The sequence below is a fragment of the Tenrec ecaudatus genome, chromosome Y (genome assembly GCF_050624435.1).
Source record: "Tenrec ecaudatus isolate mTenEca1 chromosome Y, mTenEca1.hap1, whole genome shotgun sequence".
NCBI lineage: Eukaryota > Metazoa > Chordata > Mammalia > Afrosoricida > Tenrecidae > Tenrec > Tenrec ecaudatus.
Genome location: NC_134549.1, coordinates 1843769 through 1867479, shown reverse-complemented (window position 1 = coordinate 1867479; position 23711 = coordinate 1843769). Strand labels below are relative to the sequence as shown.

At 34.7% G+C, this 23711-nt stretch overlaps 1 protein-coding gene across 2 annotated transcripts in view; it reads left to right on the top strand.

Annotated features, from left to right (window-relative positions):
• LOC142435557 (lysine-specific demethylase 6A-like) overlaps nucleotides 1–23711 on the top strand; it is a 163039-nt gene that overhangs the window by 72843 nt on the left and 66485 nt on the right. For both annotated transcript variants that reach the window (XM_075539784.1, XM_075539785.1), the window contains exons 7-11: nucleotides 276–330; nucleotides 3957–3991; nucleotides 11154–11247; nucleotides 19368–19494; nucleotides 23177–23275. In XM_075539784.1, coding sequence (XP_075395899.1) covers nucleotides 276–330; nucleotides 3957–3991; nucleotides 11154–11247; nucleotides 19368–19494; nucleotides 23177–23275 — 410 coding nt within the window. The remainder of the gene's footprint in view (nucleotides 1–275; nucleotides 331–3956; nucleotides 3992–11153; nucleotides 11248–19367; nucleotides 19495–23176; nucleotides 23276–23711) is intronic.

Below are 23711 nucleotides of genomic sequence, written 5' to 3'. Positions count from 1 at the left end.
AATTTGCTTGACAATGGGTATATGTATTGATTGTGATAAGAATTGTACGAGCCCCCCCAAAATGATTTTAAAAATATATAATTTCATAGTTTATTAGAAAATTCTTTAAATATCCACAGAGTAACTTGACAATGTTGGTTCTTCCTTTTATTATTAATTGTTTCTTTAAAATACAATCTCAATAAACACAAGAAATTAAAAAAATCCTACTATATATAAAAATTCATTTTATGAAGCGGTTAATTTTTTGCATTAATATCACTTTTCTTTTGCAGCATTTTCATTTAGCTTTGATAGATTGTAATCCCTGCTCTTTGTCTACTGCTGAAAGTAAGTATTACTAAGTATCAAAGTTTTGCTATGTTTTTTAAACAGATGAATACATATATGTCTTTTTAGGAATAAAATGTATTAAATATATATGTTTATCAATACAGTCATGGATAGGGATATATGGCTAATTCAAAGAATTTAGAGCAAGAAGTTTAGTTCATTTAGATATTTTAACATGGCAAAAACATGATTACTGAATGATTATAGATTTCATAATTAGACTAATATTTACTATTAGTTATTATTAACTGCACTAATATTTCAAGTACTTGTAAATGGTGCTTGTATACATTTGTCAGTTATTCTGAATATTAATCACTTTTTGTAAAACTCTTTTAAGTGCAGTCAAGTCAGTTTCAACTCACAGTAATGCTATGTACAATCTACACATTTGTTATGCCTGTGTTTACCATTGTTACATCTACTTTGTCTATGTCATCAATGGCATTCCTTTTTTTCTGTGTCCCTTAATTTTACAAAGCATTTTGTCCTTTTTCAAGAGTTTGTCTCTCCTGAGAGTAGCTCCAAAGTACTTGAGAATGAAGTCTTACCAGTCTAAGGAGTATTGGGACAAAACTTTTTTCAAGATAAAGCCATGTCTTCTTTTAGTCTATGGGGCTTTGAGCACTTTCCCTAGCACTGCAAGTAACATCCTGGCTTTTTAACAGTCTATAGAGATCATGTGCAGCATCCTGACTCAAATGCAGTGCATTGTTGGATTTTTGACTGTTTCATTATATAATTAGCAATTGCTTGGATTTCCATATTTCATCAGCCTTTACTGAAATTTTTCATATACCTATCATATTGAAAATTTCAGAAATAATACAAAAATTAAATTATATGGCAAAGGAATTTTTATTTTATAATGAAATTACAACTGTTAAAATAAATATTACTGCTATATAGCAACCTAAGAGAGAGGGATGAATTACACTTACTACTTTTTAAAAAGAACCTGGTGACAATAGGGTTTTGGAGATAGTATTAAAATGAAGCTTTATGAAAAAATTAATTTTTGAGCACTATAGAGTAATACCATTTATGAATTTAAGCCTAAAACTTACATTTTGCACTTTTCCTTGTTGCTGCTCTTTGAAAGTATATGAGGGGGGGGATCCCCTAAAACAAACACTGTGCAGAGCTTTTGTGGTACCAGTTTTCACCACTAGATGAGCTTCAAATGACTTGCTCTGAATTAGTATCTCCAGTGGCGTCACCTGGAAAGGTTCTCTTAGGTCACAGTACATTTTTATTCTAAGAGCAGTTTTGTTCGAACCTCATTTTTTGGTGATGTCTGATTTAAGATAACATCGTGCAGCTGCAATTTTTTTTTCCAGCTGGGGAAAACTGCCACAGAAATTGTTGTGAATTTGGAAATTCAAGTATACAACTGGTTTTCTACTCGAAGACTGACAATGGACCATTGAAGAGATGGGAAGTTATCTGGACTATCTTGGAGCAATTTTTAACAGAAGACTTGGGAATGAGAAGGGCTGCAGTAAAATTTGTGCCTCAGGTTCTGATGGACCAAAAGAAGAGCATCAAGTGGAAATATGACGTGCTTTGAAAGAAAATTTCCGAAGCAACCCAAACGTTTTTCAAGCTCCTTTATTGGCGATGAGACATGGTGCTGTTCATATGACTCCAAAAGCAAGCATAAATCAAGCTAGTGGAAGACCACCACCATCATCTTGCCCCCAAAATGCTCATCCAGTAAAATCAAAGATCAAGGCAATGTGCTCTCTCTCTCTCTCTCTTTTAATGTAAGGTGGATAGAGCGGTTGTTCCATCAAGTTATTCAATTGTGTTGTATTCAGAGGTCCTTAAAAGACTAAAAATAAAGCCTGATTTGTGGCTAACGGGCAACTGGTTTTGCCACCACAACAATCCACCTGCTCATGCAGCCATCTCAGTGCGCCAATATCTGGCAAAAAAACATGCATACCTCTTTTGCCCCACATACTTGACCTTGTTCTGTGAGATTTCTTTTTTGTTTTTGTGAATGAAGAACTTCATAACAGGACAGCAATTTGATGACATAAAAGAGATAAAGAAAATATGAGGGAGGTGATGTCAGCCATCCAAGCCAATGAGTTTGAAAAAAAATATTTTGGAGGGGTACTCCCTCATATTTATTTGTGAAAATTTTCTGAGTGAAATAAATGTTGTCTTAAGGGATCCTGAAGGATAGACTCATTAGTTGTCAAATAAAATGACACCGCTTTTTCCTTACCTTCCTCATTTTTAAAATCTAGAGTCTAATTTCCCCTCAGCGATAGATGTGCATGGAGTTAATTCTAATTGATATCAATTCTATAAGATTGAGGCTATAATAAAAAGAAAAAGACTACCGTATGGTTGTCCTTTTTGTGCACTGGTGGGTTTAAACTGTTGGTTGGGAACAGCTGATCTCTTAATCACTGAGTACTGAAGCCAATATTGTATCTCAGTAATGTACTGAGATTAAATTTCTATTAGCTTGTCTTGTATTGACAAGGAAAACTTTGGGAACAGAGGGAAGAGAAACAGTTCCTCAACCCATAGTCATGTACGGGCAGTAAGACATTCCAGTTCTAAGACATCATTTTTGTTTTACTTAATTGTGGAGCGATTTAGTGCTAATATAAAATTGTAAAAATTGTTTTCAAGAGTTGTCAATGTTATAGTTCATTGCTAAGTTTGGGATAATACTTGTCTTTCGTAGAAAGGAATTTATGCTAACTACTATTGTGTATTCCATTGTGGATATAGAAACTTTTCAGAAACCTGGACTTTACTCTGTTCATTGAAAGAAAATCATGAATTTAATGATTGCATTGAAACTTGCTTAGGAGAGAAAAACAAATCATGTACATAAATATTTTACATATCATATAAAGTTCTCACATGTGTAAATAGAAGAAACATTCTCAATGAAATGTAAAATTCCAAAAATTAAAAAAGCTAGAATTTAGTCTGCAAACTCATTGTGTTGTAGTTGCAAGTTCTTTGAAAATTTCATGCTCGGGATATGGGAAAATGGAACACTGAGTAAACCAACAACAAAAATATTTTTTAATTTCCCAGATTAATTGTTTTATAAATTTGCTCATTTAGATAATTTGAATTATTTTTTATACCTTAAATAATAGCTATTTTGAAGAACCAGAAGAGAAATGTAGGCAACTCACTTCTTAAGTGTGCTACTTTTAATATTGCTCCTGCTTGTAATTTTAAAAATAGATATGAGATTTAGGGTAGTGGTGCCTTTAAAAACTATTTTTATTAAATACTGATTTTATATTTTAAACGAATGTGCCAAAATATAGACAATTTTAAAATTGCTTTTTAATGTTGCTAATTCTAAATTATGATTGATACTTTACTTGATTTTTTTCTTATCAGCAGATGTATTCTCATGACAAACCTTTGACTTATTTACATATCTATTATAAATTTGAGAATTTATTTACATATTCTACTGTATTATAAATTTGAGATACATTCCTATATCAAATTTAAATCTCAGGTTTTATAGTGTTTGCTGATTGTTATATTTTATATTATCCCTATTTATATGTTAATTAACTACCTAAACCCTACTGTACTGTAATGCATCCCTTTTTCCTGATTTTTTACAGTTAAATTTCATATTGCCAACTTGTATGAAGCTCAGGTAAGTGCTTTTCCTTTTTTTTTAAGTTGGTATTTTATGTATTAATATAAGAAAAGAAAATATAAAATTAATATTCATTTGCCCTGAAATGGCATTTATCAATTTATTTGTGAATTTTTGCTGAAGGTATAGAGTAGCTTTTTTTTAACAGCATTTAAAAAATAAATCACTTTATTGGAGGCTCTTACAGCCATAATATTCTATACATCAATTGTATCAAGTATATTTGTATGTATGTTGCCATCATCATTTCCCATACATTTTCTACTTGAACCCTTGGTATAAACTACTCTTTTTACCCCTACTTCCTCCACCCTCATGAATCCTTGATCAATTGTATATTGTTATTTTTATTTTGTATCTAACAGCCTTTTAAAACCAAATCAATAATTAACAAACAAAATCATTCTCTTCAGTGTTTTATATGAAATAAAATACATACTTTTTGAATTCTGGATATTAATTAGAATACTTTAATATTTTATTATAAGTTGATGTGTTTGAAAATTTTATGTAGTGATAAACTTTCATAAGAGAACCCAGGATTTGAGATTCTTTTTACATGCGTGTGCTCAGAAATACACTCACAGATATGTATATAGAGCAGTTTTTGTACTTTAAACTTAGGGGACACAGGGGAAAGGAAGTAAGTTTTAACAAACCCATGGAAAAGGGAAGCCAAAATGATAGAAAATTTATGGCGAGGAGGGCTTGATTAAGGGCACGGTAAACAAGAGGAATTATTGAAACCCGAATGGTGAACATGATAGTGGGATGAGAGAAAAAAAGTAAAAGGAAATAGAGGAAAGAAATAGGATACAAAGGATATTTATAGAGGTCTAAAACCAGGCATGTACATATATAAATATTTAGATATAACGATAGGGAATTAGATCCATGTACATAGGTTAACTGTCAAGATAGCAGACAGACTTTTGGCCTTTACTCAAGTATTCCCTCTACACAAGAAGTTCATGGTGCTCACCTTCCCAACATGATTGTTGACAGCAAAGCGGGTACATAAGCAAATGTGATGAAGAAAGGTGATGGTGCCCGGCTATCAAAAGATATAGTGTCTGGGGTCTTAAAGGCTTGAGATAAACAAGAGGCCATCTAGCTCAGAAGCAACAAAGTGCAAATGGAAGAAGCACACCTGCCAGTGCGATCACGAGGTGTCGATTGGATCAGGTATCAGTCATCAAAGATCCAGAAAAAAGAAATCATATAATTGTGAATGAAGGGTAATGCAGAGTGGATAACCAAAGTCCATATGTATACAGTTGGACATCCCATACACTGAAGGGTCACAAGAAAGAGACAAGCCCAGTCAGGGTGCAGTATAACACCAATGAAACCTTTTAATTCTTTAATGCTCCCTCCCGTCCACTATCATGATCCCAGTTCTTCCTTACAAATATGACTAGACCAGGGCATGTTCACAGTAAAGATAAGAGCTTACAACACAGGGAATCTAGGACAGATAAACCCCTTAGGACCAATAATGAGAATAGTGATACCAGAAGGGGGAGGGGAAGTTGGGGGATATAGGGGAAACTGAGCACTGTTATTTACATATAACCTCCTCCCTGGGAGTTGGACAACAGAATAGTGGGTGACAGGAGACAGCAGTTAGTGTAAGACATGAAAACATTTAAAAAATAAATTATCAAGGGTTTGTGATGGAGAAAGGGGGAAAAAATGAGCAGCTCATACCAAAAGCTCAAGTAGAAAGAAAATGTTTTGAAAATAATGATGGCAACCAATGTACAAATGTATGCATGTATGTATTGTGATAAGCCCCCAAAAAATGATTAAAAAATTTGTTTTCCAAATGTTGATTACTGTGATTTGCCTCCATGCTTGAGTTACTTGGTGCTGCAATAACTATATAGGTAGTTCAACTTCTGCATAATACATAAAATTGCAACAAATTATACTTAAGAGCTTCCTTTTAAAAAATAATTATTTTATTAGGGGCTCATACAACTCTTTAGAGCCCATACATACATCAATTGTGTAAAGCACATTTGTACATTCATTGCCCTCATCATTCTCAAATCGTTTGATCTCCACTTAAGCCTCAGGCATCAGCTCATAATTTTTCTCCTTTCTCCCTACTCCTCTGTCCCTCATGAACCCTTGATAATTTATAAATTATTATTTTGTCGTATCTTGCCCTGCCCAAAGTCTCCCTTCACCCATGTTTCTGTTGTTCGTATCCCAGGAAGGAGGTCACATGCAGATCCTTGTAATCAGTTCCCCCTTTCCAACCCAATCTTCCTCTACCCTCCCAGTATTGCCACTCACACCACTGGTCCTGAAGGAATCATCCGCCCTAGATTCTCTGTTTCCAGTTCCTATCTGTACCAGTGTACATCCTCTGGTCTAGTCATACTTGCAAGGCAGAATTGGGATCATGATAGTAGGGATAGGGGAGGAAACATTTAGGAATGAGAGGAAAGTTTATTTTTATCATTGCTACATTGCACTCTGACTGGCTCATGTCCTCCTCAAGACCCTTTTGTAAGAGGGAGTCCAGAGGCCTACAAATGGGCTTTGGGTCTCCACTCTGCACTCACCCCCTCATTTACTATGGTAAAGACTTTTTTGTTCTAATGATACCTGATCCCTTCGACACCTCGTGATCGCACAAGCTGGTGTGCTTTCATGTGGGCTTTATTGCTTCTGAACTAGACGGTCACTTATTTAACTTCAGGCATTTAAGACAACAGATGCTTTACCATTTGATAGCCGGGCACCATCAGCTTTCTTCACCACATTTGCTTATGCACCCATTTGTCTTCAGCGGACCTATCAGGGAGGTGAGCACACAATGATATGATTTTTTGTTCTTTGATGCCTGATAACTGATCCTTTCGGCACTTTGTGATCACACCAGCTGGTGTGCTTCTTCCATGTGGGCTTTGTTGCTTCTGAGCTAGATGGCCACTTGTTTACCTTCAAGCCTTTAAGACCCCAGGCGCTATATCTATGGATAACCAGGCACCATCAGCTTTCTTCACCACATTTGTTTATGAACCTACTTTGTCTTCAGTGGTTGTGTCAGTAGGGTGAGCATCATAGAATAACAATTTAATAGAAGAAAGTATTCTTTCATTGAGGGAGTACTTGAGGCCCAATGTCCTTCCGCTACTTTAATACTAAACCTATAAACATAGGCATTATAGATCTATTTCCACATTATATATTTTTGCATATGTGCATGTCTTTGTCAAGACCTCTACAATGTCCTTTGCCTCCTAGCTCTTTCCTCTATTTCATTTGACTTTCCTCCTGTCCCACTATCATGCTCCGTCCCCACCTGGGTTTCAGCAATACCTCTTTGTTTCATTACCCTTGATCATTCCCTACCAGGCCTTCCACGCCCACCTCACCACCAATTTGGAGCACTTGTTCCCTTGTCCCTGGATTTGTTAACACCACTTCCTTACCCCCACCTCCCCAATCCCATTTCCCCCCGGAACTGTCGGTCCCGTTGTTTTTCCTCCAGATTGTTCATCCAGCCTATCTTATTTAGACAGACCTGTGGAGATAATAACACGCACAAAAACAAGACAGAGTAAAACCAAACAACAATATACAGCAAAACAACAAATCAATGACAACAAAACAACAAGAAAGAAAAGCTTGTAGTTAGTTCAAGGATTGTATTTTGGCCTTTAGGAGAGTTTTCCAGTCCAGTCTGTTGAGGCACCAAGCCCTGACTCCAAAGTCCACCTTCATTTCAGCATTACTTGGGGACCTTGCCACTCCATTCCCTTGCTGTTCTGTTGTACCTCCTTAGTGTTTTGCCTCGGTGTGGCAGCTCAGATCAGGTGCAATTCCCACACTGTGTCTCCAGTGTTGTCCGCTGTGGGGCTGACCATGTGGTCCTCTCTGTCTCTTAGTGGGGCTGACTATGTGGCCCTCTCTGTGGACTGGCTGCTCTAATTGGGAACCTAGTGCTCATGGCCTGGTGAGCCACGAGTGTGAAGAGCTTCCTTTTTATTATATAATAATTACTAATTTGTGCACAAAGAATGCAGTAGTGCCTAATTTGCTAATGTTACTACTCTCATGTGAAGCCCCATAGTCAAATAATGATACTGATAATAAAAGCCATATAAGGATAATGTTAATAAATGAAAGACTATTGACTTTGGTCACATTTTAAAATTGTACCTATATTTATAAAGGTCACATCAGGTATAGAACACAGCCATGCTCTAATTTTTCCAAATGAACCCCATATCCACTCATATATCTATGTTCCTTTTTCTCTTTAAAGGCATCATTGTTTTGTTGAAAGACATACATTACCCCCATTAAGCATACATTAGTCTATTGAGATTATTATTGTTATAAATTTAGCCAATAACATAGAATTTAACTAGATTTTTATGCATTTCGATTACCTGAATGAAAATTACAAAAACGTGTTACATTTCCCTCCCACAATTTATATGGACTTTTATCCACTTAGACAAATGCATGCCCAGATTAATTTTCTTCTAAGCCTCATAGTCTCAAAATTCTCCATGTATTCTACCTATTTCTAGAAAAATGTGTCCGGTTGTAGTATAATTATAAATTTTTTTAAGTGAAATAAATTATTTTATAAATGAAAATATGAGATTTTCTGTACCTGCCAATTTGACTTGAGTCCTTAAAGATGGGTTTATAAGAAATGTCTATAAAACTGATATTAAAACACTGTCAAGTAAACGTGTATGTGTATAGGAGTACTTAATAGACTAAACTACATTTATTAGACTAAACTACATAGATTGTTGATTATATAGTCTGATAACTTAGGCGACTGGACATTATATAAACAATGAGGGTTTTGATATATGGGCAAAACTTCAGTTTTCATTCATAATGGTGCTCTGAACTAAATAGGTAATAGGGTAAAAAGAGTACGGAAATAGCATGTATGTGATAGTCTTGAGCTGCCATTTATTAGGTACCTTCATGGAAAGACATTTGTACAAAAGCCCAATGACTTCCTCATTTAGAATCTTGGGGTAGTACTTGTCTACTTCTTTTCACATGGAGACATTTCAGCCTTAAGTCCACAGGAATATTTTAATTTCTTTAATCTGCCAATGTGTGTAAGATGAAAGTCCAATTTTCTCAATGGGAATTCCAAATTGAATCCTCTTATTCTTACCTATGAATGATGTGTGTACTTAGAACAGACACAGTCTAAAGATGTAGTTGTCTGTAGGACTCAGCATGTGGTACCAATAGCTGAATAAACTAGTGCCACCTCACCACTTGATTATTTTGTGTTGTCTATTGGTTTTATCTTTGTCTGATTCCCATTTTCATGAGAAATGTTTTCAGTTGGTTCTCACTGAGTGTAATTTTGGTGATTTTATAGACATGTATTTCTATATGTTAAATATTTATACACACTTTTTTTCTATTTTGTAAAGTTTTTTTAACAAGTGGGCATTGGATAATGGCAAATTCCTTTTATGCATTGCATTTGTTGATCTAATCATTTATTCTTTGCCTGTTTAATTGGTGGATTGCATTGATTTTTTTTCGAATGGTGGACTTTTCTTTTGTCCCTGTTAGGAAACCCACTTAATCATGGTGAATTATTTTATCTTTGTTACTTTTTAGCCTGGTTTTCTCATCAAGATTATGCTTGCTTCACGGAATGAATTTGGGAGTTTGTTACTTATTCTATATTCTGAACAGTTTGTCTACATTTCAGTAAAGAGTTTGTGACAACGCTTTACTGAATACTTAAGCCTTAAAGCCATCTGGTTCTAGCCTATTTTAGGTTCAACGTTCCTTGATTACTTTCTGTATTATTTTATGTGTACATAATGAACATGTGAACATGTATTTGTAAGTATTTGTCCATTTTTCCCTAGGTTATCAAACTGTCAGTGTTGTTTTTAGGTGCCATTGAGTCAGTTATGACCCATAGCTACCCAATGCACACAGAACAAAACACTCCCTCTTTCTATGGCATGCTCATATTTACTTCCATGCCAGACCCCATATTTGCAGCCATGATGTCAATCCATCGCCTCTAGGGTCTTCTTCTTCACTTCCCCTCCACTCTACCAAACATGGTGACCTTCCAGGACTGGTCTCTCCTGACATTATGTACAAAGTATGTAAGATGAAGGCACACCATCATTACCTCTATGGAGGCCTCTCTTTTTATTTCTCATTTGTTTCATAAATAGTGTTATTTTAGTGTTCAACTCCTGGGTTTCTGTTTGGTGTTTTTCTTAAGTTTCTAGTTTTATCCTAGTTTTCCCCTTTTCTTTCTCAGATTCAATCTGTTGAATGTACATCGTCATCATTCTTAGAAATTATTTTTCTGGTAGTTTCAAGGTCTGTTCAGTTTCTGCCAATTCCTTTGGGTCTAGTTGTGGTTCCTTGACAAGTTGATGTAGTTTTCATATTCTTGCTTTTTCTTTCCTTTCATTGAAGGTTTTTATTCTGAACATACATATTTATCTTGTTAAGTAACGTCTGGTTTACAGCAACTCCATTGTATTATATAGTATATAATCGGCACTATAATGTGTTCTTGGGTAAAATATTTAGGGAAGCAGATTCACCAGGCTTTTTTTTTCCTCCCTACATTGTTGCAGGTGTGTTCAAATCACCAACCTTTCTGTTACATTCGCACACAAAAATATTATTGGCACCACCTAGGAATCTCATAGTTTTCTTGAAGTCCTCTTGTATTTAGTGATAAATTGACCCAACTTAAATATTTCATTTTAATTAGTTTTATAATCATCCATATTAAGTTTCTTTTTGATTTAAGCAAAAATAGAAAAAAGAAACACAAAAACCTCATTACCATCAAATCTACTCTAATTCAGAACAACCCAGTGTGACAGAGCACAACCTCTATAAGGTTTCCAGAACTATAATTATTAAGGAAACAAACTGCTTCATCTTTTTTTGAAGGAATGGGTGGGAGGTTTATAATGTTCATGATTGGTTGGCAGTTGAATGCTTAACCATTGAACTACTGGCTTTGCCAAATTATATTTTAGTTCCTATTTAATTTCTTATTTTAAAAATTGAATAAAGTATCAAATGATTACGTTGTTAAAATTGTATATTAACATTTATTAAAATTTTCTACTAAGTCTTTTTTCCCTCCCTTACTCTTTAGAAAAAGTATCATTCTGCTAAAGAAGCCTATGAACAACTTTTGCAGACAGAAAACCTACCTGTACAAGTAAAAGCAACTGTATTACAACAGTTAGGTACATAAAATTTTGCTTTTGAATTATACATTTTCTTGAAGAAGTTTTTCATATTGGGAGGTATTTTTTGCACTTTAGTTATTTTTTGGTTTATGATTAAATGTGATGTTATTACATTTTAAGTGAGTTATATTTAAATGAATGTATTTATGGCATTTTAACTTATTTTTTGGTATCTTAACCTACTCAGTGTGAAAAGTGTGTGACCTATGCAAATTTTCTTTCCTTACCCAGCATATCATAATTGATCTGCCTTGGTCTGATAATATTCCCTTCAAACACAATACTTCAGTGTAAACAACCTTCTACATTCTCAAATTTGTCTCTTAATACAAAGGCTCCTAAAATGTTTCGGGGAATTTTTACTATCTTGAATTACATTTTCATGGATTTTTCGAAGCCTCTTGTTTGGAGGAGATTTGATTATAGCACTCATACTTAATTGAATTATGATCACTTTTACAAGTAGTAAATGGCTATGGAATTTGCACTATAGTTTTGTTTGTGATATTACTGAATGGGAATATTGCATTTGAAAGTTATAAATTATGTGACAAATAATCTATCCTTGTTCAAAGTGAGGAATGCGATAGTCTGAAGTACTATTGTCAGTATTACCATTTAGATTAAGAATATTCTCTAGTGATGATATTATTACATGACTGTTTGCATTTTGAATTTTTCTTGTATTTTTTTTCCACACATTTTTGTAGAGAATTATATATGTGTGTTGTTTTCTTAATCTAATCAAGTTCAGAACAAATCACTGCAAGTCATTTCAGGCTATGTCAGTGTTTACCAGTAGCAAGCTCCACAATTTTCACATACCTTCCTCCTCTACACAATCTTCTACATATTATCATCCTGAACCCCTTACATCAAGTCAGAAGCTCAGATTCTGTACAATTCTTCAGACCAACTAGCCCTTACTTGTTTCTCCTCACTAGTCCCTGTGGACCATGTCATCTCATGTTAGTGGCCAGGCTCAACTATCTAGCTCTTCATTGCTGAGTTACCCTCATTTCTTCTCAACAAGGAGCATATCTGGCCTCCTTTAACCTTGAAGCCTAGAAAGGAGGTGGCATTCCCTTGAAATCACAGGCTGTTCCATCAATGGTGTCTTAATGGGTAATTCCTTGGCCTGCTAACAAGGTTATCAGTATGCAATTACTAGCCTCTCCTCAGAGAAATATAAAAGTTTGTACATCCATAAAGAATTAAGAGTGTCAGAACCCCTAGGAGTAGTTTCATTTCGCTCTACAGGGTAGCTATGGCAAATAAACATTCACAAGCAACTGATTGCATTCATTCCGGTTAAAAATCCCAAACCAACTCAACCTCTGTGACTGTCTACTCAGACCTAGTGGTGTAGTTATTGGGACTTGGCCTGCATTCACATGATTGACAGTTGGAAACCACCAGTGAGCTAGGTAGTGAATTTGGGTTGGTTTTGTTTTGTTTGATGGGTCTGCTTATCTTTTCAAATGCACGTATATTGACATTCAAGTCCCTGGGTTAGGTAAAATTTCCATTTACGCCCCTTACCCTATGGTGCCTTAAATCAAAAGACTGTACCTTCTGGGCAGTTTCTTGCCCCTGTTTAAGCAAATACAATTGTAAACACAGAAGGTGGCAAGCTTTCTAAGATCATAAGATCAAAAATTAATTTCCATCACACATTACATCAGATCTGTATCATAATAGGTGACTGTAATTGACTCACTTCTATTGTGTCAATACCAACTTGTAGTGACCCTAAAGGACAGGGTAGGATTGCCCCTGGCTTTCTGAGACTGCTGCTCTTTACTGGAGTACTAGTACCATCTCTCTTGGATCTTTAAATTAGCAACTTAGCTCATAACTACTCACAACAAATAGGGAAAAGTCAATACTAAAAAAGTCAGTATAATTTAATGAAAAATTACCATAAAATATTGATTTACTTTAGGCAAGTGCCTCAACAAATTGTTTCTAAGTGCTTTTTTTCAAAAGCAAAACATACATACAAAACATGGTTTTTGCAAGATAAGAAATTCAGTATTTTTTTCTGACTATCCCATTCATATACATATAGCCTTGTGCTTGAGGAAGGGTATATCCTTGCCTTCTTTGTGCCCTATTATTTAAATTGCATGACTTTGTTGTCTCCCCCTGACCCCTCTCCACAACCATCTCCAGCATGGTGCCTTGTATGAAGGATACACCTAGGTGAGTCCCAAAAAAGACTGCAAAGAGTTTGGATCTGGACCTGCAGTTGCAACCATGCACAAATCATACCCTTTTCTTTTTCATCTTGCAAAGCTCCATGATGCACATACCAACTGAGAACTCACATATAGAGGCCATTACTGAATTTTCCTGGCTATACAAAGGCAAAGGAGAATACAGCTGTACCTGATTGCATTTTGTTTATTAGACTCACTCCTTGGTTTTGCTATAAGGTATAAGGAGACCCTATATCAAATATGAAGAGCACATTTATTATGCCTTTAATGCCATGAAGACACCGACACATCATCTAGATGAGGGAAACTGATATGAGTTTGAAATGGTATTGAAAAACAACTTTTAAACAACCCATAAAAAAAAAAAGACATGGGATGGCAAAGGAAACTATCACAAAAGCATGTTTGGTGGCAAAACAACACATCATAATTAGGAAAGAGACCATAATTGGGACACATAAAAATAGAAGGGCTTTCAGTATTGTTGAGGATCTTCCTACCTAGAGGGTCAGGGTCAGAATGTGGTGCTCTGTTTGGCTCTACTCAGCATGGTGACCTCCAGCAAGCCAGGCAAGCCATCTAAGAGAGAAAGCCCCTCCCTTTCCACGAGGGCACTTTCCAAGGCATTCTCCCAGTGGGCAAGATTATCTGCATCCTTGGTTACTGTTCAGAAAGCAGACCATGGAGATGCAGTCTGGTGACTTTGCAGCTTTTATGAATGGTCACTGTTATCCATACCCTTTTGCAAACCCAGGTGCTCAGAATTTAAGCTTTACTACAAACCCTCTATAAATTGATCATTATTAATAATAATTATGTGATCAAAAAGACTGGCATGCTTCATCTGTGTAGATGTAGCTGATACATATCCTAGCCCCCCCAGACAATTTTATGCACATTCGATAGACAAAATTTAACTTTGCTAAGTAGAGATATTTAATGATTTGCCTTAAATCTGAAAAAAATTGTCTAGTTCCCTTATTTTGGATTTTAAACAGACTGAGTTAAATTCTCCCGTAGGGCACAATTTTTAGACTAAAGTTGTCAGATGGTCTTTCTGGGTCAGGATTCAAATCTAAAATAGCTTTTAGGTACATTTTTGCTTTGTTTTAGCCTGATTTTAAGACCCAAAATGCTTAAAAGCAAAAAGTTTTGGATAAATGCATCCAAATATAAGTTATTCCATCTTCCACAGAATCTAGAGACAACAGAACATTAGGCTAAAATTAGGTAACAGTATTATAAGGTTTTATAATTATTATAACAGTATTATAAGCCTATAAATATTGCCAATAGCTACATTTTGTAAAAATTTTAGGTTGTTTATGAATAAAGACATCATTATGGACACTGAAAGCATTCAATTCTATTAAGACACAAATTGGGTGTCTGGAGATCTAGATCAGGCTGGAGAGCCAGAGCACCCTGGAGATCTGGAGCAGGTTGGAGTTACATGAGCAAGCTGGAGATGTGGAGTAGAGCTCATCTCTTCTCTTGGCTGTGGATACTGAGCTAAGTCAGTTTCTTACGACTTCCTCAGCCAATGGCAGCAAGGTAGTTAAACTGCCTGCCTCTCCTCTCATCCCTTTTCAACCCCAAACATCAGAATTATAGACCTGGGAGTACTGGAATAAGGGCTGGGAAGGGAAACTGTTAGCATTAATTACTGTATACCCCACTTGAGGGGAGTAAACAGCGGAATTCTACGTGAATAGATTTACTTTAAAAGAAAGAGAGAAACAAAATAAAAAAGGTTTTGGGAGTAGGGTGTGGATTGGGGATAAAGGAGATCTGATACCAAGTTCAAGAAGAAAAAAATGTTTTGAAACTTATTGTGGTAGCAATTGTGTGATACTGCTTGATATGATTCAATGATGGAATGTTATGATACCTGTAAGAGCGCCCCATAAAATATTTTTAAAAATAAAGGCAACTCCTATAATAAAAAAAATTTTAATCAATAAAAATATTTTAATACCAAAATGTAAACTGTCTATTTGGAATATAGCATGAAATCTTACTCTATTATTTAACCTATAGCTCAAGCCTTACCAGTTTTTATCAAGGTTAAGAATTCATCAATTTTTTTCTAATAGAAGCTTTTTATTAGTTATATTTTGAACTCCTAAGTTAAATGATTTGGGAGCTAAGAAAAGTAATTTCTTGGATGCAAAGAATATTTTAAAATAATAGGACCACATATAAACTTAAAATATTTAATTTGTTCATTGGATAATTTCTACTCTTAATTTGGGGTCATTTGTAGTTTATGAACTCCATTACATTTAAGTTCTAGAAATCTTGATTTAGACTGGTGGGCTCAAATACAGGATAGAACTTTTCTTCCTCTTTGTTATTTTTGGAAATTTTGGTCAAATATTTTATCTTAGGTTAGTAACGCAAAAATTAATCTTTACATGACAAAACCTTATACAACAAATGCTCATTAATCATAATGTATATGTTTCTGAAATACTTCATTAGAATAATCCCAATGAAAGGCCAATTAATTAATAATTAGAAGAAATGTCAGACCAGAAGGAAATAGGCCTTTGCAATTTTTGTTTCTTTTCTCTCTTTTTTAAAAATAATTTTATTGGGGCTCATACAACTCTTAGCACAATCCATCCATCCATCCATCCATCCATCCATCCATTGTGTCAGTCACATTTGTACATTTGTTGCCCTCATCATTCTCAAAACATTTGCTTTCTACTTGAGCTATTAGCGTCTCATTTTTTCCCTTCTTTCTCCTGTCATTATTGTTTTATAGTTGTGTCACAGAGAACTGGTTGAACTGATCTACTCACAATATTTCCTCAGCATTTCTTCTATTGGTTAAATGTGCTTAATTTAATAATTGACATTTCACCATTCATTATAAGCTAGCCATGATATAGTGCACTAGTTTACGTAACCCCTTTAAAAAACAGATCCCGTTAATGGTTTCGTAGAGAGTATCATCATAATGTAACATCTTGTAAAAGATTTGAATGTCAAAAATAATAAGTTATTGTGACAGATGGTGGTATTCAAAAAATATACTTGCTAAATATTGGCCAAAACTTAAACACAAAATTCACACATTAAAAGGAGTCTTCTTCATATGCTAACTAACCTATGTTCTGCAGCCCTTCTGAGATGCAAATGTACTTAATCTGGGTGGACAATAAATTCACCAGGTTTTTTTTTATTTAACATTTAAACTCACCAAAATCTAAGTCATAGAAGGTTTTACAAATACATTTCATTGTTCTAAATTGCTCTGCAGCAAATCAAAGTTCACTTCCACTCATATCTTCTGTAACTTATACATACTCTCCTAGTCATTCCATCTTTCTAGCCTCTCAACCTATATTAGAACCCTTAATTTAGATCTTAAGGTGATTTTCTTGTAATAACCGAGAATACACTGAGTTCTTTCATATTGGTTCTTCACACAAAAATGCTATGCTTTATTAATTCAATATGACACAATTTAGGGGGGGGTAAGTGAATTTTGTTCCATTAAAAATTTTTTGGGGATTTGAACAGCTCATCACAATCCATCCCTACATTGAATAAATTAAGAAAGGTCTACATTAATGTGAAGAGGCATTGAGTTAAAAAAAAGTAAAGAACTTAAGCCTATTGGTAAGTTAATTGATTTGAAAGAAACACATTAGCAATCAAAGTTAAAAAGATCATGAGTATCAATTATAAAATGCCTACCATAATAGTAACATTTATAAAGCTTGAACAATCTCGTTGAATGTCTTAATGACCCTCCAGGCCAAATTACCTAGGAACATGGAGTGAAAAACAAAACAAACAGGGTTAACTGCAAAGGAAGAAGTAAGTTCAGGTTACATGAAGCTTTTTTTTTTTTTTACATGAAGTTTGTCAGTAATCAGATAAATGTCAGAGTATCTGCTCTATCTTAAAGACCATATGGTTTGTGGAATCCAAATTAGTAGTAAAAGTTTGTTTTTTTCCCCTTTCTGGGCTCCTTCCCCCAGCCTCTGAGAAAGACAGTCCCTTTGCAGTCCCTGCCTCCAGCATTCCAATGACCTTATCTATCAGGGAAGGCTCCACACAGCCCTTTCCCCACCATGCCTCTCAAGGCCAGAGCTGGACTGTGCAGCCTCTTCCTCCACATTTCAAGAAGCTGGTCTTTGAAGGACTCAGACTCTGCAGCTGCACACCAGGAAGCCTCCCTTCTCCTTATTGGCACAAGCACCAGCAGCTCTCTTCACCTCATTTGCATATATTACCCTGACCCGAATCCTGTAAACATCCATTGCCCCATCAACTGGCCTGATTTCCTTGACCAAACTCCTTTGGTCTCAGAACCCCCTGGGAGCTCAAGATGCTCCAGTCCCCTTCTCTGCTCTCCTTTCCCTCCAGGGAGTTCTCCCAACCCTAATAAAGTGACTCCATTCAATGTCTCAGTGTTGACCTCTTACTAATGGCAAAAAAAAAAAAAAATTCCAATACATTGTTGTCATGTCTCATAATCACCCATTAAAATGAGGGAAAATGTACACAATATTTGAATATATTTGAATATATCATTCCCCCAAAATAAATAGAAACTTCTAGTTGACAACAAATTCCAGTTAAACTCAATTTTGCACAGTGATGCTTAATATATTTCCAAATTATTTACATACTACACAGAACAGTAGTGAAATAAAGTTTAATTAAGTTTTTTGATTTAAAAAAGTTTTGTTTCCACCCGCCTAAATTTAGTTTCTTTACACATTTTTCCTTTTTGCATTCCTTAAAAATGCCTACATTATAACTTTTTAAAAGAAATCTTGTTTATTAAGCTGATTTTCACTAAGGGTTACACTTAAGGTTTAACATAGGTTAAAACAGAAACTGCTTCCCAGAGTTTCTGAAATCATAATAAGCAATATAAGTCAACAAAGGAGGCTGTTTTGTTGCTCGGAAAGCAGATAGCAGTCCATTTCAGATAGCAGTCCAATGCTTGACTCTCTGTGCCACTTGTCCATTTGTACTGAGACATAGGTAAAATCAGCACTCTAAATTTTTCCATGTCTAGTGTGAGAACATGGGTGAACCTCCTTATCTATATGTGGTTACTGGTAGATAATTATGAATGGTTACCAATGAACACTCAATAAATCCAGCCTGTACATACTTTATTGAGACCTAGCCTTTATTGCTAAATTTCGCAAAACCGAAGGCCAAATCTCAGACAATAAAATGGGCCAGTTTGCAACTGATGTGTTGTAAGCATTATATATTCCCTAGTTTGCAAGTGCCTCCCCTGTACCTCGTTGGCTGAGTACTGTGGAGTTAAAAGCTTTTTGGCATTTACGTATTTCCTTATTTATCTGGGACAGATTCCCTCTCCAGTTTAATTCCATCCCTGTGAGACCATTTTTCATGTGCCAGTGTTCTAGTGATTGTCTTTTCAGCTGTCAATTTGAGCTATGACTCCTTAGTCATACTCTTCTTAGTCATATACTTCTTGATATTTTTTGTTCCCTTTAATTGTTGAAGATAGTCCAATTTGGAATTTTTTCTCACAATCATAATTGTGTAACTGGGGTTACATACACAAGTGGGAGAGAGACCATGATTGGGATATGCATATGATAAGCATATGAGACTGGTTTCACCTAGGAATGTGGACAAGAATATCAACCTTTTTAAATTACAATCTTTTCTTTAGAAGTCTTTTATACCTTTGGTTGCCATTTATATAGTTAAATAAATTTTCATATGCGTTAACTTTAGCAATTCTGAATAAGAAAATGGAACCAAAATAATGGAATAGAATTACTTAAAATTCATTCTAATTTTTATAACATTCCTAGTTTAGGTGGTATTTATAAAAATACTTGATTCATGGTCAAATACTTAACATATTTTTTCATATTATAGGTTGGATGCATCATAATGTAGATCAACTAGTAGGAAAAGTCACCAAAGAAAACTGTGCAATTGAGTATCTTCAGAAGTCATTGGCAGCAGATCCTAATTCTGGCCAGTCTTGGTATTTCCTTGGAAGGTGAGACTTGCCAGATATCTTTGTTTATCTCTACGGAAATGTTGTCAAATTTGAGCATTATTTATAATTCAAAATGTTAGTTTAACCACCATAATTCCATACAATGTTAATACCATTTAAATATAAGAAGATTGCTCATTGGAAAAATTGTTATCTCTGAATATAATACCCTTCTAGAAAGACATTTTTCCTCTGCTTCAATTTTGTTTTCCCCTTTTCCTCATGTGATTGGCATTATTACTAATTTTAGAGGATGAGAAATGTTTTTTTTTAAGACAAAGTATTTTATTTAGGTTTTTCCAATACTTTATTTTCCTCATTTAACATTGCCTCCCAAACTCACTGTCATCAAATTGATTCCTAGTCCTTGTGATTTAAAAAAAAAAAATCTTTTTATTAGGGACGCATACAACTCTTAACACAATCCATACATACATCAATTGTGTAAAACACATTTGTACATTCATTGCCCTCATTATTTGACTGAGAAATGTTTTAAAGTGTCTTATCAAATGTAAATTACTACTATTATCTGGCAAAATGTGAACATAAAAGGCATCTTTTCAGATAAAATTTTGATTTTTCCATCATTTCTTTTTAACTTGTTCTAAATCATTTTTTGTTCTAAATCATCAGTTTGTGGTGACTCTTCCTCTTTTGTTTGTGGGTTCATTTTTCTGTTTAAACCTCTGGAGCATAGTTTTCAGGAAATCATTTCTAGTTTTAAGATTTAAATTGTGAGCACTCCTTTCGCATCTAGTTTTTAAGTAATTAAGTAATGAACTTTCAGCCATTCAGATGAAAAAAATAAATTGTGACTGTTACCATAAAGATATATAAAAATGACCGTTGCCATCCCATTTATTTCAGTCATAGTGACCCTATGTAGAATGTTTGAGAGAGTACATCTCATTGGGAACATACAGTCTTTTTCTTTCAAAGCCAGTAGTAGGTATGAGCTACTGACTTTGCAGGGCGCCTTTCTCTAAGGATGTCAATTCCAGGATTCCTTTCAATAAAGGAGGTAGCCCTGGAAGCTATTGTGTAATTCTGTTGTATAGTGTAATTATGGTCACCATAAATGAAAATCAACTCAATTGTGACAAAAGTTTATGTTGTATCCTTCCCATACTGGAATTGTCACCACAACAAAACAGCCCCTTTTTCTACTTCTAGGGAGTATAATGAGTTTATGTCAGGGATTTTTATATTTGATCAGAAATATTTGTAGCATTATTATATCATTGTGAATATCTCTGTAATAGAAAACCTTATTGTTATTGCTGTGGGATTTATAACAATTCTTAAAGTTAACAGAATCATTTTATTGGGGACTCATACAACTTGTCACAATCCATACATCATCCATTGTGTCTAGCACATTTGTACATTTGTTGCCATCATCATTTTGAAAACATTTGCCTTCTACTTGAGCCCTTGGTGTCAGCTTCTCATTTTTTTCTGCTGCTTCCCTTTCCCTCCTTCCCTCATAAACCCTTGATAATTAATAAGTTATTATTTTTTAATGTCTTTCACTGACTGATGTCTCCCATCACCCACTTTTTTGTTATCCATCCCCTTGGGAGACGGTTGTAGGTAGATCATTGTGATCAGTTCCCCCTTCCTCGACCTTCCCTTTTCCCTACTGCTATGGCTACTTTCAATATTGACTTTGAGGGGGTTATCTGTCTTGAATTCCTTGTGCTTTGTGCTCTTATCTGTACCCATGTACATGCTCTGGTCTAGCCAGTTGAAAGGTAGAAGTTGGGTCATGTTAGTGGGGAGAGGGGAATGCATTAAAAAACTAGAGGAAAGTTGTAGGGGAATACAAAGCCTTATCTTTTTTCAGAGTGTGACAGTTTTTATGTAGTAACCCTGTGGTTAGTAGTTCACCCGTAACCAGGGCTCCTAATGATCTACAGTGTAAATTCAACTTTTAGTGCACCGGGAAATGAAATAACAAGGTTTTAAAATTATTTCATTGCATTTTTGTTATTGTTCCATTTTTGCCACTGAATTCTAAGTTCCTGGATGTATGACTTCAGTTTTTAAAAAACAGCTGCCAGTCTATGCATGTTTCAGTTATATTGGCATAAAATTTTATAAGCTGTGTACCTGTAAATAAGAAAAGAAATCACAGTGACTTAAAATTTAAGTGTATATTATTACTTTTAGCAAGATTTTTTAATAGTATGAGTGTTGTATTAGAGTACTTATTTAACAATATATTTAATGTATGTTTTTTTCTATTCTCATAATTAGTTTGGCATTAACTATACACAAAAACTTTGGTTCCTTAATAACACAATAAAGTAGATATTGCATTTACTGGTAAACATTTATCAAATTATGGAATTAGCATGTGAGCATCCACCAGTAGTGCTAAAGGAAAGAGTTCAAGCTGCATGGAGACCAGTAGCCAAAAGCAAGACTCAGGGAATTGATGCAATATCCGTTGAAATGTTTCAACAGCTGATGAAGCAATGGAAGCACTTACTTGTCTATGCCAGGAAATTTGAAACACAACTACTTCGGCAACTGACTGGAAGAGATCCATATTTGTTCCCATTCCAAAGAAAGATGAATTAACAGAATGTTCAAACTATAGAACAATGACACTGACCCCATATGCAAATAAAATGTTGTTGAAGATCATCCAACAATCATTGCAGCAGTACATTGACAAGGGACTGTTAGAGTTTCAGGCCAGATTCAGAAGAGGACTTGGAACAAGAAATTGCTCATGTCAGATGGATCTTTACTGACAACAAAGAATCCCAGAAAAATGTTTACTTGTGTTTTACTGACTATGCCAAGATATTCAACTGGATGGGTCATAAGAAACTATGAATAACCTTGATAAGGATGGAATTTCCAGAACAGTTCATTGTAGTTGTGCACAACATGGATCAAGAGGCAGATGTGCAATCTGAACAAGGGCATATTGCATGGTTTAAAAATCAGGAAAGGTGTGTGTCAAAATTGTGTGCTCTTACCAAACTTACTCAATCTGTATGCTGGGCTGGTAATCAGAGAAGCTCTATTATGTGCAAAAGACTGTGGCATCAGATACACCTTTCTTCACCACATTTGCTTATGCACCCATGTTGTCTTCAGCTATCTTGTGAGGAAGGTGATCATCACAGAATGCCAGGTTATTAGAATGCAGTGTTCTTGCACTGAAGGAGTGCTTGCCTAGAAGCCCAATGTTTGTCTGCTACCTAAATACTAAACCTATAAGTATATGTACATAGATCTATCCTATCATTATATATAAAAATATTTATATTGTCAATATCTGGTTTAAACTCTTTATTGGTAATATTTTAGGAAGGCTGACTTCAAACTAAATGCTTGTAAGTGTAGCAAACAATACTACAGCAGTCAAGAAATTTGGGTTCTCTTATTTTCAATAGTTTGTTAACTTGACTTAGTATCTTTAGCATACACAGCTTTTAAAAAATCTGACCAACTAAACAAAATGCTAAACTCAACTGGCATGAAGTCAACTTTGATGTATTATAATGAATCAACATTTTGGTATATAGTATATGTAAATAGTTGCAAAAAATTTTTAGCTTGTTTTTATCTTTGATATACAATAATTCAAATTGACAAATAAATATTGGATGTATTAATATTAACATAATTTTCTGATTCTCTCCATCTTTTCCACTCGTAGGTGCTATTCAAGTATTGGAAAAGTTCAGGATGCCTTTTTATCTTACCGACAGTCTATTGATAAATCAGAAGCAAGTGCAGATACTTGGTGTTCAATTGGGTAAGGTTTTATTTAAAAATAATAGTTTTTTATTGATAACTGAAGAACAATTGATACATATAAAAAGGTAGATAAAAAAGTATTGTTACTAAGATTATAGTTCATGTACATGAAGGTTTCTTTCAAATTAAACCATTTAAAATATGTCTCTGTGATCTGTAAATTACTGCATGAAGTTTTCTAATTTATATACTTATATTCATCTCATTAGGGTACCTTTCAAAAATGAATGAATAAAACGTGCAATGAAAGCAGTGACTTTCAATGGGTCAACTTAACCAGAAAAGTTAGCGCAGTGCATTTTGGTACCTACATTTTGGCATTACAGAGTTAAAATCTTGATACAGGGTTTGTAGAGAGACACAAGATGTCCATGAAGGTGAGAAGGCTAATGAAGTTTGAGGAAATGAAAAACTACACTGGTAATAAACACTGC